The sequence below is a fragment of the Pinus tabuliformis genome, chromosome 2_2, assembly GCF_031772625.1.
Source record: "Pinus tabuliformis cultivar Carrire ecotype Pingquan chromosome 2_2, CPIR1, whole genome shotgun sequence".
In the NCBI taxonomy this organism is placed as follows: domain Eukaryota; kingdom Viridiplantae; phylum Streptophyta; class Pinopsida; order Pinales; family Pinaceae; genus Pinus; species Pinus tabuliformis.
In genome coordinates this window covers 1,262,349,238-1,262,363,390 of record NC_142300.1, presented here as the reverse complement: position 1 = coordinate 1,262,363,390, position 14,153 = coordinate 1,262,349,238, and the positions used below count along the sequence as shown (strand labels likewise).

Genomic DNA, 14,153 nt, shown 5'->3' with positions numbered 1-14,153 from the left:
GTTGCCCCCTCGAAGAGGCAATTGAACATTACTCTCTGAATAATAAAATCATTGCTATTCTGTGTTCTGGGCATCTTTTCTTCGCATATTCTGTATTTGGGTATCATTTTGCAGGTTAAGAGCATAACATTATATATTGGCGATCATCTACATTTCCTGCCCAATCTGAATCTGCAAATCCTGCCAATATAACATCAGAAGAGTCAGTGTAAATAATTCCATAATCTACAGTACCTTGTAGATACCTCAAAACATTCTTCGCTGCATTCCAATGGCTTTCGAGTGGCTTAGACATAAATTTGCTTAACACGCTGACTGCATAAGCCAAATCAGGTCTAGTGGTGGTTAGGTAGATCAAACTCCCAACCAATTGTCTGTAAAGTGTTGCATCTGCCGCTTTTGAGCCATCCTCACACTGCAATTTGATGTTCTGCTGCAATGGTACCAGTGCAGGGTTACACTGATCCATTCTAAACTTTTCTAATAGGCCTTTGACATACTTTGCTTGAGACATAAATGTTTGACCTGAATCTCTCCAGATCTCAAGACCTAAATAGTATTTGAGTTCACCGAGATGCTTCATCTCAAACATCTGTGACATCTGTTGCTTGATTTCATCAATTAGATATATAGCATCACCTGTAATTATCAAATCATCTACATATAATGAAATCAGCACTACGCACCCTTGTTCATCTTTCATGGTGTAAAGATTAGGGTCATTCTTACTTCTATTGTAGCCAGCTTGTAGAAAAAATGAATCAATTTTCTCATACCATGACCTAGGAGCTTGTTTTAGTCCATAGAGTGCTTTCTTCAACCTACAAACTAAATGTTCTTTTCCTTTCTGGACAAACCCTTCCAGTTGCTCTAGATAAACCTCTTCTTTCAGCTCTATTCAAAAATGCAAACTTTACATCTAGTTGGTGCATCATCCAACGTTTTTTAGTAGCTAAAGCTATTAACACTCTGATGGTGTTCAATTTAGCTATAGGGGCGAAGGTTTCTTCATAATCTATCCCTTCTTTTTGTGTGTACCCCTTTGCAACCAACCTAACTTTCAGTTTTTCTATAGTTCCATCTTCATTAATTTTTGGTTTATATAACCATTTTACAACCTATGGTATGTTTTCCTCTAGGAAGTTCAACGAATTCTCAAGTGTTATTTCTTATTATTGAATCAAATTCTTGTTCCATGGCTGTATTCGATTCACTACTTTCATTTTCTTCTTTATAACTAAACAGTTCAACCACATTCATCATGCTAGTTATAAAAGAATTTTCCCTATATCTTGCAGGAATTTGAGCTTTCTTACCTGATCTCCTGAGTGGTGGGGTGGTGGTTTCAAACCTTATTTGATCATCAATTACTTTTCTTCCTGCTGCTGTTGCTGCTGTTGTTGCTGTTGCTGCGGTTGTCGCTGTTGTTGTTGCTGCTGTTGTTGTTGTTCATCCTCTGCCTTTGTTTGCTGTTGACCCTGATTGTTCTCTGCTTCTTCTTTCTCAAAGTACGGAATGTCCCATCCATCATAGTGCTCATCAGGGTCTTCATTATCCTGCTCATGGAATTTAACATCTCTACTGACAAAGATCTTGTGAGTAGAGGGATTAAATAATCTGCATGCTTTATATGATGAACAATACCCTATAAACGTACATCTGATGACCTTTGAGTCTAATTTTCTTCTATCTTCCTTTAGTATATGGGCAAATGCTTTACATCCAAACATTCTTAAGTGTTTCACTGCAGGCTTATATCCATATAATGCTTCAAAAGGAGTTTTGGACTCAAGACTTCTTGTATGACTCCTATTTTTCAGATAAACTACAGTATTAACTGCTTCAACCCAAAAAACATTCGAAAGATTCTTACCTTTCAGCATACTTATAGCACATTCCACCAGTGTTCTATTCTTTCTTTCTATTACTCCATTCTGCTGTGCAGTATGGGGCACTGTGAACTGCTGCAAAATTCCATGATCTTTACAATATCTGATAATCTCATCTTTCCTGTATTCTCCCCCTTAATTAGAACGAAGAATTTTTGTCTGTTTCCCTGTTTGTCTTTCAATCATATTTTTAAACTGCTTAAAGTATTCGAATGTATGAATCTTCTTACTTAAGAAATACACCCAAGAAAACTTCGTACAGTCATCAATAAACAGTAGGGAATACAATGCACCTCCTAATGATTTTGTTTGCATAGGAACATAAAGGTCTGTGTGCACTAACTCCAGTATATCCCTCTGTTTCTTTTCTACTCTAACAGGGAATTCTTCTCTATGCATTTTTCCTAAAGTACAAGCATCACAATCATTATGTACTTGTTTTAGCATAGGAAGATCTCTTACCATTTCCTTCCTCTGTAGTAACAACAAATCATTGTAGTTGATGTGGCCGAATCTCTGATGCCAAAGCTCTTCTGTAGTCAGGCTCGCTGCTGTCAATGCTCGAACTGGTGCAGGTCTCACATCCAACTTGTACAATCCTCCTGTTCGGATTCCTGTAGCAATTGTCTTCATGCCATCTAGCAGATCTTTAATGTAATAGTTAGATTTTAAAAATTCAACTTTCAAATCTTGATCTGTAATCATGGATACAGAAATCAAGTTCTTTGTTATGCCAGACACATACATCACATTATAAATTTGTTTGATATTACCATTAGGTAGGATGACAGAAACTTTCCCACACCCTTTGATTTGATGACTTCTGTCATCACCTAGGTAAATCTGTGTGCCTTCGTTGATTTCTTTAAAATCTTCCAGCCAATGCTTATTCCCTGTCATGTGTGTTGATGCTCCTGAATCTACATACCAGATGTCTGCATCAACATTTTCATCACGATCTGCCATGAATAATCTTAAATTCTGCACCTGATCACCATTCGCGAGATGACCTGCATGTCTTTTCGGCTTCTGTTGTTCTTCATGATATTTCTTTTTCCTACACTCCTTGGCAATATGACCCAATTTTCCGCAATAAAAAAATTTAGTTTCAGAGTAGTTTTATTCGGATGCATACCTTGGGTCAAATTTGGCCGTTTCTGTGAACTTGCTCCATTTTGCTGTTATGGATTCCCTTTCCCTTTGTAGAAGTTCTTCTTTGCCATCAATGCAAGATCGACACTCTGGGGCTTCAGAGTCAATCTCCTCTCTTCTTCCTGCATCAGTATACCTATCAACGCTTTAAATGCGGGATCTTCTCTCTGGCATTTATCCCAGTGATGAACATTTGATAGTCATCAGTGACACCATTCATTGTAATGGTGACAAGATCTGTATCGTCCATTGTATGACCAATGTTTGATAATTTGGTTTTCAGATCCTTGATCCTTGCTACGAATGAAGCAATTGTTTCATTCTCCTCCATCTTCATGGACAGGATCTTATTCTTGAGGAACATAAGACGATTTGAATTCCTGATCTCGTATAATTCCTTCAGAATTTCCCAGATCTCTTTAGCCGACTTACCTTCTTTGATATGCGGTATAATGCAGTCTTTCACTAACATCTTTAACAATGTCCTTGCTCTACTTTCTCGTTTCTCCCAATTTGGGATCATTGCTAATCTAGCCGCGGGCTTCGGCTCATCCCCATTCACAATCATCCAAGCACTCTGCGCTTCTAGCAAAGTCTGCATCTTAAACTTCCAATTTGCATAATTGGAACCATCGAGCTTGTTATGCTCGTTCATGCATGCTTCAAATATATTGTTATTCATCTTGGTGATTTAGAAAAAAATTTCGACAGGTAAAAGATGTTAAATTTACCCCAGATCTGTGATAGAGACAGATCACTGATCTTCAATGTTGTTTGATCTCGCAGCACATGTGCAGATCACCGTGGCTTCCTTCTCAGCCTCCAGACAACCTTCTGTTGTCAGCTACAACCTTGTTATTGGCTTCCCCACGCAGCTTCTCTGACAGCTACAACCTTGTTCTTGGCTTCCCTTCGCAGCCACAGCCTTGTTATTGGCTTCCACGATCGTCGCAAAAGTTCATGTTGTTTCTGCGACGTCATTGCGGCTGTACACGTCTTTCCTGTGACGAACTGCAGAGGTACACTCATAACTAGCGATGATTTCGGAATCGTCACAATTATCCGCCTTACAACTATGATGATCTCCGTTCAAAGAACCACCCACCAGCCAGCGTATAGGTTCCTCAGCCTTTACGCTCTGATACCATGATAAAAATGGTAATGTTTGTATTAATAAAAATAAAACCCACTGGTCAGCTCTACGAAACAGAGTCTGAACTAGGAGAGTCTAGTTCTGCAGAACGCTCTACATTGTTCATGCACATTACACATTAAATAGAAAACCTGGTTTTAGGGAAGTTAGAACAACATCCTAAGAAATAGAAACTAATTCCTATCCTAAGGTTACGTGAACCAACTCTACCTATTCTAGGATATTCTCCATTATCTTCAACAATTTAAATATAGAGTAGCTCCTTTAAAACTCAGACAAAAAAAACATAACATTTAACACAACATAGAGAAATCTATACACAAACATAAGATTTAGCATGAAGCCTAAGTGGGAAAACCAATTTCAAATGGATACTTAGGTTATTTTAATAGTCTTTGGTCACCATGTTATTCATGGCTCTCTATCCATCCCATCTCCTTAGCCAAAAAGTCCTTTTGAGAATTAAAGTACCAAAATAAATAAAGAAAACTAAAAATGATAAGAAAACTAACTTGGATAACATTTCATTTCTCCTTCCTCATTCTTTTCTTTCTTATTTGATATATATATTTTTTAAGTTTTATATTCACTTTCAGATTTAACATTATCTTTCATAATTCCTATAACTTTTTTAATTGCCAAATTAAATACCAAGTTTTACGACCATTAATTTACTTAAATCAATTTCATATTAACTAGAGAAAAGTTCAGTACACTTTTTAAATAAATATTTAAAAAAAGAATGAATATTTAATAATGTCTAACGTGCCATCTGCTCCATTTAACAACATAAAATAGCATTTCATTTTTTCATTGTTTGAGTGCAAAAGCTTAAAATGGACCTGGAGACAACTCCTCAAGTTCCAGAAGGTGCTACGTATACCATTTGTAAAAAACCTCTTGGTTTTTCAGAAAGATCCAAATGAAGGTGTTGCTCCATGCCTCTCACTATAATCACAAGTTTCTACTTAATGAACGTGCCATTTAGAGCATGTTCTTGATGCTTTGGCCAACACCATAAACCATGATGATACATTGATGTCGGACGTTTTCCAACTGTTTTTATAATATTGATTTTATTTTGGTTTGTACTATTATTTTTCACAGAAAGAAATTTGATCGGCAATAATTTATTTTTATATTCCAGATTTTAGTAGTAAATATTTAACATAATTTTATATTAACAATTAATTTTTAAAAATATGTCGAATTAAGAATTTTAACTTTCATCTTACAATTTCATAAGTACAAAAATAATAACTGGTTAATAATGGGAAACTTTTTAATTCAAATATCATCGAAAAGATTTGAAGTAACACTCGTAACAGTCTTCCAAAGCGTGTCCGGAGTCCCGACCAAAATATAAATAAAAGAAATTAAAAAGCAACATTAAGTCATTTCGATTGCGATAAAAGTTAACCAACAGCCAATGAAACTGCACTGCACTCTTTTCATCGCCATGGAGAAGGGACATTTATTTTTACTTGTCATTTCGCCGCATATTTAAAAAGAAATAGATGGTACAAATTTTGCCATGAAATTCTATGCCATTTTTACCTTTAAATATTAATATTGACTTTTAAAGATTTAAGATTAAAGGGAAAATGTTGAACATATCGGTATTGGCGAACTCAACGCAATACATATTAATGGTTGCTCCAGGCTTTTGGTTCTTGCAGGTCTTTTTTGAAGGCAACGTTATTTCCATTCAGGATTTTCTCCTTTCTGATTTCTAAGTTTTGTTTTGATTCTAGTTCTTTTTTCTTTCTCTCGTTTTGTTTCAAGAAAGCTCTGATTTTTCTTTCTGGTAGATGAAGGTTTCCATTGGCTAATCTTGCTGTTCCAGTGACCGCAGGTTCTTCATGAGTGCTTACAATATACAGTTGCTGGATGCAGTATGTCAGGTCTCGCTTCTTTTTGATGTCTGCGATTTGCTATGGGTTGTGTGTTCGCCATAACTTCATTCCTGGTGTAGTTAGGAGTTTTGATTCAGATGCTGTTCAATGGGAGTTTTTGGTTTATGCTGTTCCTATTTTAAGCACATATATGTGGAACATTTATGTTTTTTAAGTCTGGCTTGTGCTTTGGGGTAACATATCTTGTATGTTTTTCATCACAAAGACCAGAGGAACTGATATAATGTCATTGTTTATATTACTGATATAAATGAAATATAGCTTTTTTCGACCTAAAAAAAATATATGAAGTTATTTCTTAATTAATAAGTGGCCAGTATATGTTATTTTTTGATAATATATTTTGATAATGTATTTGGTTAAATCTGATGGCATATATTATTTGGTTTATCATATAAAGTTATTCCTTGATTAATGAGCAGCCACAGTATATAACAGTTTTTTGATAATATATTTGGTTAAATTCGATGAGTGAGATACATTACCTCACACATTAATAAACAGTTAGCTCTATATATATTAGTTATTTTTTTCATACGAAAAAAACATGATTTGTATTAATATGAAAGATATTTATATATGAGGAGGAACTATAAAGAGCTTCAATAGTTGGAAAATTTTGCTATAAGAATGGAAAAAGATCAGGGTTAACAGGGCCATCATATAAGCATAGAAAGACTCAATTCACTGGATCATGGTATGTATCAGAAAAATAGACAGATAGTGAAGAGTACAAAAAAATATATATATATACCGAACCCATCACTCATATAAATGAATCAGGGGTCGACAACATACCTCAGAAGGCACATAATTTTTAAAGAAAACAGGAGCTAGTAGTAATCTAGGTAACTGGCAGGGAGAAATCTTCAATCAGGTAAAATGAGTCTTGATTGTGTACCATCCTAAAAAGTCAATTGCTGTTAAATTATTGCTATTTATTAAATTCCCAAGTATTTTGAATCTGTACAAACTTATTCTCTCGGTAGATACCAGGTTATCATTAGTGAATTTCCCACAGTCGCTCACTAAGCAAGGCCAGTCATCCCAAGCCAGCGTCCTCCTATCCAGCCAGACCAGCACGCAAGAAGACGAGCCATACCACGAAGCGAGGATACGAGCTTGCGCTATTTTATCACTTATCTATACCCACCCAACCGGGGCCTTTTGAATCTGTAATGAGGATAGGAATGCTTAAATTTTCTTTTAGTTTTTTCAATGTATTATTTTTACTAAATTTTAGAAAATTGTTGAAATCACCAGCATAATTTATAAAATTTAAATAGTACAAATTTATAATTTCAAAAAAGATATTGTTAAATTTTCATAATAAAAAATCTCACCAAAAAAACTTCACTCAAAATTTTGTTGAAATTCCCTAAATTGCAATAGGGAGTTTAAATTGCAAGTTTAAATTCCCTAAATTGTAGTAGGGAGTTGAAATTGCAAATTTAAATTATATTAAGAGTAAAAAGTAACCATTTTCATTATTACAAACCAACGAACAATTTTGAATTTTATCTATGCTAATAGCTAGCTGTAATTTTTTTTTGAAATTACAAGTTTAAATTATATTAAGAGTACACCGTAACCATTACAGGCTATTTCGACAATTTTGAATTCTGTCCATGCCATTTTTCTTTTTCTCTCTTTTTTGGTTTAGATTGTGTTTAAATCTGCATTAGCATTGATATTGGATGAAAGAATTACTGTGTTAAAAATCATTTGTCGATAACAATATGAATCAACACTTGTCATTGTGTTAATGTTTGATGGTGTCCAAAAAAGACAAGGTAACTTTTACGAAGATAATGTGAGATCTTGCCATTGGCATCCACTCTCAATCCTTTCATAAGATTGATTTGAACCTAAAATTTAATAAAATTAAGTCGCACCTGTATACCAATCAACTGATGTAAACAATCATTTTTATAAAAAGATTCAAAGAGATTCTTGAAGCCAGAGTATCGAAAGGAAGAAAACTGGACGCAAAATTGAACAAGAAAAAAAGACCATGGAAAAATTGTAGTGTTTTATTAGCCTTTCCATCTATGACTTGCACTGCCAGAGCTAGGCGGCTCTTGCTAACATTTCCTGGTATTGCAGATAAGAATCTTGACGCTGTAGCCGCATCTGCCTGTAAAACGCTGTAATAAACTCTTCTGCTTCTCTATCAACTCGAGGAGAGCAGAGATCATCCATGGGGGCCTTGGGCGTCTCATCAACACAACAACACTGCAATTGTTGTTGATGATCATCAATACTCATAACTTTGTGGCTCCCATTTTGGTCACTATGGGCAGTGGGGCAAACGCAGGGCAGAGCTCTGCAGAGAAGAAAATGGAAATGATCATCCCATGATCTCTTCTCATCACCCTTCACTGGACTGCTGCTGCAAGAGAACTCGCAATGATCATCATAATTTAACAGCACGCGATCATAAGCCACTCTTGTGGTTTCCAGTCTTCTGAAAAGTACCCTCTGGAGATCATGGATTCTCAGCATCATTTTCTGCAATTGTTTCGCTGCAAATCCCTTTCTCATCACAATCACCAATCTGGCCACACTGGAAAACCGCATTCTACTATTCATATTCAATGTCTCTGATTTAATCTGATCCCCTGGCAGGAATTTTAGATATGTGTTCTACTTCTCTCAAAATTCACAGCAATGGTGGATTCAGAGGATATGTAGAACAACGAATAAATAGGAGGAGATGGGAATGAGATTGAAATGTGGGGGCTGGAGTTGCTGCAGAAGCTAATAGGTTTCTGATGTGGCGTGTATCAATAAATACTGAAGGAATACTGGTCAGTGGCATAATGTGGTATTTATGAGGTGAAGAACTTTCTCCGATTGAACTCTAACGCGTTTTTTCCGCGTGAGATGCCGCTGTCGTTTTGTACAAATTCAATGCTCCCGACTCTCAAGGGATGCGGTAAGTTGTCGCGAAATTGGGTTATGTGTAAAAACTAAAGTGAATTGACTGTGGCGAACGCAGATGTGAAGAAAAGACAAGCCAGCTAATAAACAGCCGCGTTAAATTATGATAATCGTTGTCATATGAAAGCGACCGTCCACGCGGTTATTTCTTTTCCAGCACTGCATTTTTGTTTATTGTCAATCGGAATGTACATCTGCAAGGGACTTTCTAGCCACCCTTCCCAACCTTGTTGCAGGTCATTCGTTTTGCCTTTTCACTTTAAAAACCCATGTTAGTTCGTTGCGGATGTCATTGTCAAATAATTTTTGATGGACTTTATTTTTTTTAATTTATGAGCATTTAAGTGTTTATTTTACATTATATAATAACCCATACGAATCAAATCCTTTAGACATTAAATAACTTTTTTCGATTGAGAATTTATTCTCGGAAAACTTCACCATTCAAAGGACCTATTATGACTTGCCATATCAAAACTCCTTTATGTTAGATATCACGGATTGACTATGAAGGGGGAGAGAGTGAGGCATTTAGCCTCAGTACTATTGAAGGGCTCTGTCAATGTGTAAGATAGTGAGGCATTTGGCCTCAATTCTACCGAATGGCAGTTGTATAATGTGTATTTACGGTGATTTTTGAAAATTTTAAAATAAAAATAATTATTTGTATTAATATATGTATGGTTACTATTTTTTTTGAAAGTTAAGATTTTTAATAGATATAAAAGAAAATTATAAATGAGTTATTATGCATATTTATATTGAGATTTTTTAAATTTTAACAAAAGGAAACATTATATATTATATATTGCAATGATATTTACTTTGATGCATGAGAAAATATTATTGTATATGAAAAATTGAATATAGAAAATTAGAAAAAGAAACCATCAAAATCTCCAATCAAGAACTGAGTGGGTCTACTTGTCAATCTATTTCAAACACCAAAACTCCAAAGGCTGGACTTGGTGATGGGACTTTCTTTCTTATTGCTTATATCCTCATACATTGTGTGTCTATGGGTGACACCTCCATAAAACATATTAAAAATCCAAAAATCGAAAAAATATAAATGTGAAATGTACAGTGTAGTCTATTCCATAGTAAATTTAGATGTCCATATCTTCATGAAAATTCTAAAGAGTTAGAGTTAATCATAAATTCTAAAGAGTTAGAGTTAGTCATTTACTTCGTAGGCTCAAAAGAACATTCAAGGGTTAGTAGATGTTAATAATCACATTTTTTTCATAAGAAACTGTTGGAGTCACGATTGCCGTTACATCAAAACCCGCAGGTACATCGCTAGATTTAAGCACATGCCACGAAACACAGGGGGAAAGGAGTTAATCATTTACCTCATAGGTTCAAAAGAACATTCAAGGGTTAGTAGATGTTAATAACACAAGGGGGAGTGTTGACCTTTTACACGATCCAACAATCTCCCCCCAAGGCGAGCCTAGTGTGTTCGAACTCAAGACCTCTGGCTCTGATACCACTTGTTGGAGTCACGAGTTGGAGTCACAATTGTCGTTACACCAAAACCTGCAGGTGTTAGTAAACATACACATCGCTAAATTTAAGCACATGCCACGAAACATAGGCGGAGCGTTGACCTTCTATACCGCCATTAACGAGGAGCCAACGAAAACAAATATAATTACTTAAAATTTTACATAAACATATCACATAATCCCCATATTTTAAATATATTAAACAGATTTTATATTTAAAAGTTTGTTCTTAAATATGATAGCAGAGTACAGTATAAAATTTAATGAAAAGATTTTGCTATCTATTATATATTGAAACTTTTATAAACATATATATTATATTATAAGTTTATTTCTTGAACCCATAAAATTTAATTTACATTTAAGGAGAGTAATGAAATGCTCTTAAAATTATTGTGTATGTAAATAAATGACATTTAAAAAATGAAACCGAATCAGTTAGAACTCAAATATATCAAATACTCATGAGAATAAAATTTATTTACTTATAATATTTTTAAACATTCAATTTCATGTTTTATATATATATATATATATATAATATTATGGAAATGGTCACATATATTTTTACACATCAATATGAAAAAATATGCATATACATTAAGATATTGAAATTAAATCTAAATATATTATTCACTGCGAAAAATCAAAATTTATAAAATATAAATATTTTTAACATTTAATATATATAAAAACCCATGGGTCATAAAATAGACAATGACAAGATGATTAGTGGTGAAAAGGTTATTGGTTTAAAATCTCATGGCAAAAAACCCAGTCATGCCAAACACTTGTGTGGCCTGGGCTAGGCCTAGTGCAATCCCTAAGTGATTTCAAGGGCTTAAATATCCTTGAGTGATTTTGACCATTTAAATGCCTCAAATAACCGTTATTAAAACAAAAAGTTAAAAGATAAATCAGCTTAAAAATCACATTACCTCGTAAATAAATAAAAAATTTAATATAAAAAATATACATCACATAAAATTGAATAATTAAAACTTTTCCAAATTAAATAATTCAAAATATTATAATTTTTTTTATAAATATAAGTATTTCCTTAATAACGAAGGGTTGGTGGCACTTTTTATTAATTTGAGAAGAAATCAATTGCTTCATAAGGGCGCCCATAGAAATTGCCTTGCAGATTTACTTTTATATTCACAACGATTACAGCATTATAAAAGAAGTCGACTGTGGCCCTTGCATTCCAACGGTTGTAATTTCAATTTTACATAGCTGTCGATTAACTCGCTCACTTTTTTTTATTTGCGTTAACAAAGTCAAACCATTTTTGCTCCTCGTGACACAATTGGGCGACAAGTTACTGCAGTACTCTAGAGACTCCCGAATATTTAAAAATTGAAATGGGAGGGAAAGAAAAACGAGTGTCTCATTTCACGCGTAAAAACCGCATTTGAGCGTGATAGAAAGTGGTTCTTTATCTCATAAATCTTACATTTATCTTATCTATAATCATCATTGTCATTTTTTCAGTGTTTTTTTATACTCACTCATTAAAGGTTGGAATTTGGATTTCTTTTTACTTGTCATACATTTTTATTTTTTATTTTTTTTAATGTTCTGAGTTTTTATGTTCAAAATTTTTCCTTTCAAAAATGATGTTTTTACAATAAATTAACTTTTCATCAATAAAAACTTGAATAAAAAATTACCTTTATATAACATAAATACAGCTTGAGTGGGCCTAATGGTTAAGAACACGTGTTTCCTCCTAAGAGGTCACAGGTTCAAAACCAGAGAGGGGTAGAGTATATATGCCTTCGTAGACTTAGCAGTGAAATCGTTGCGCGGAGGTGGGTCCCTTGTCCCACAAACAAGGGGGTCTCATACACCAATTTGGTGTCTGGCTTGGCTGTGACCTTAAAAATGGATATTATTATTATTATTATTATGTTAAAGTTTTCACATATTTATCATAAGGAATAAAACAAAATGACCATAATAAACAAATGACTTATAAAATCTTGAATCTTGGTTTGAAATTGCATGAAACACTCACAATAAAATATTTGGAACTTGAAATGAAATGTCCTTGCCCCTAACATGTCATAGCATTTGTATGTATGAGATATAACTAAGGATATCTTATGGGACATATAAGATAACAAACATAGTAAATCTATTGGATATTATCAATAAAACCTAGAAAGTAGATTAATTAATATGATTTATGTTATGATTTACTTAATCTAATATGTATTATTGGATCTAAAGATAAAGTATATTTTACCGTATATATTTTAGCATTTCTTTATATCATGGGATATACCCTAGTGTTAACAAGATTGAATGCATAGTATTTGAACCTTTTAAAAATTAAAAGACTAAAATTATAATAAATGGGCATTGTAGATCTCTTAACATCATGTTATATGATTTCCTCCATTATTACATTCTTAGAGAGAAAACACTTATAAGTATTAAATGTGGCAAAAACATGCTCTGATCAAATCATTCCTTCTATTTATCACCAACATGTAGTAAAATCAATATATATAAACAAAAAAACTAACTTGTATTAAAGTGACATTGAATAAAATTGTAACAAACTCACTCTAAAAGGGCTCCATATCATATCTAAGTAGTTTATTTTTTAGACAAAAGAGTTTTATTGAAAATTCAAAATAATTTTCACCTTGGTATGTTATTTAGATATTATACACTTTAATCTAACTTCTAGACATATGAACTAAAGAATAAATATTATTAAATTATAATAGTTTGACAACTACAATATATAATGAGTCCTAGTTAGAGTACTTGATGGTTATCCATTGCATATCTTTAAACTGTCATTTAAAAACAACAATTTATATTATACCACTAGAATATTTAGATTCCCAATAACACTAAGTTCCATGCAAATTAAGAGATAATTTTTGACACTATCTAATATAAGGTTTGATACAAAACAGAAATATATGACACCCTGTTATCACTCAAAATTTTTCCCTAGAAGTTATCGGAAGAAGGAAAAGACCGAGGTAACCACAAACCAATCTTTTAAGTATAGGCTCTAGCCAACCTATGACTCAGAGAGGGCTCTCTCTATATGTTGTAGCTTTGTTTGCTGGGACTTTAGGCTAGTTCTTAAAGTTCAAGGGGGTTTTTGGGTTTGTATTGGAAGTTGGATGGTAGAATCCTTAAACAGATGGATAGGATGGTGTCTTTGGCTATTGGGCTATGGAGTCAAAGAAGAGCAACAGAACTAGGATCAAATCATTAAAGGGAGAGTTCAATGGGCAAGCGAGCAGAGTGAAACACAGGTTTTAGGTCGAATGGATGAAATGATCTTTACCAGGGTGAGAGGGCACTTAAGAATCCTCAAGCTGGGACTAAGAGGAGGAACAAAGGATGATCATGAGCAAAGGGAAATTAATAATCCTTTACTATAGACCAAAGGGAAACTACCTGAGCTAAGGAGCACCCAAGAATTCCTTAACTTAGATAATTTTAACAGAAAACATACAAAATGCCTAATAGTCAAAACAGAGTGCAGTGAAGCAAGTTCTGAGACATCATTCCATATTAAGCATTTAGATTTCAGATACATTTAAGATTATGG

At 33.8% G+C, this 14,153-nt stretch overlaps 1 protein-coding gene across 1 annotated transcript; it reads right to left on the bottom strand.

The window, feature by feature from the left end:
• Window positions 1-8,104: 8,104 nt before the first annotated feature.
• Window positions 8,105-8,885, bottom strand: LOC149198077 (uncharacterized). Its single transcript, XM_089404059.1, has one exon. It carries the CDS (start codon window positions 8,700-8,702, stop codon window positions 8,181-8,183), a length of 522 nt encoding a protein of 173 aa, XP_089260185.1. The 5' UTR covers window positions 8,703-8,885; the 3' UTR covers window positions 8,105-8,180.
• Between the last annotated feature and the right edge of the window lie 5,268 nt (window positions 8,886-14,153).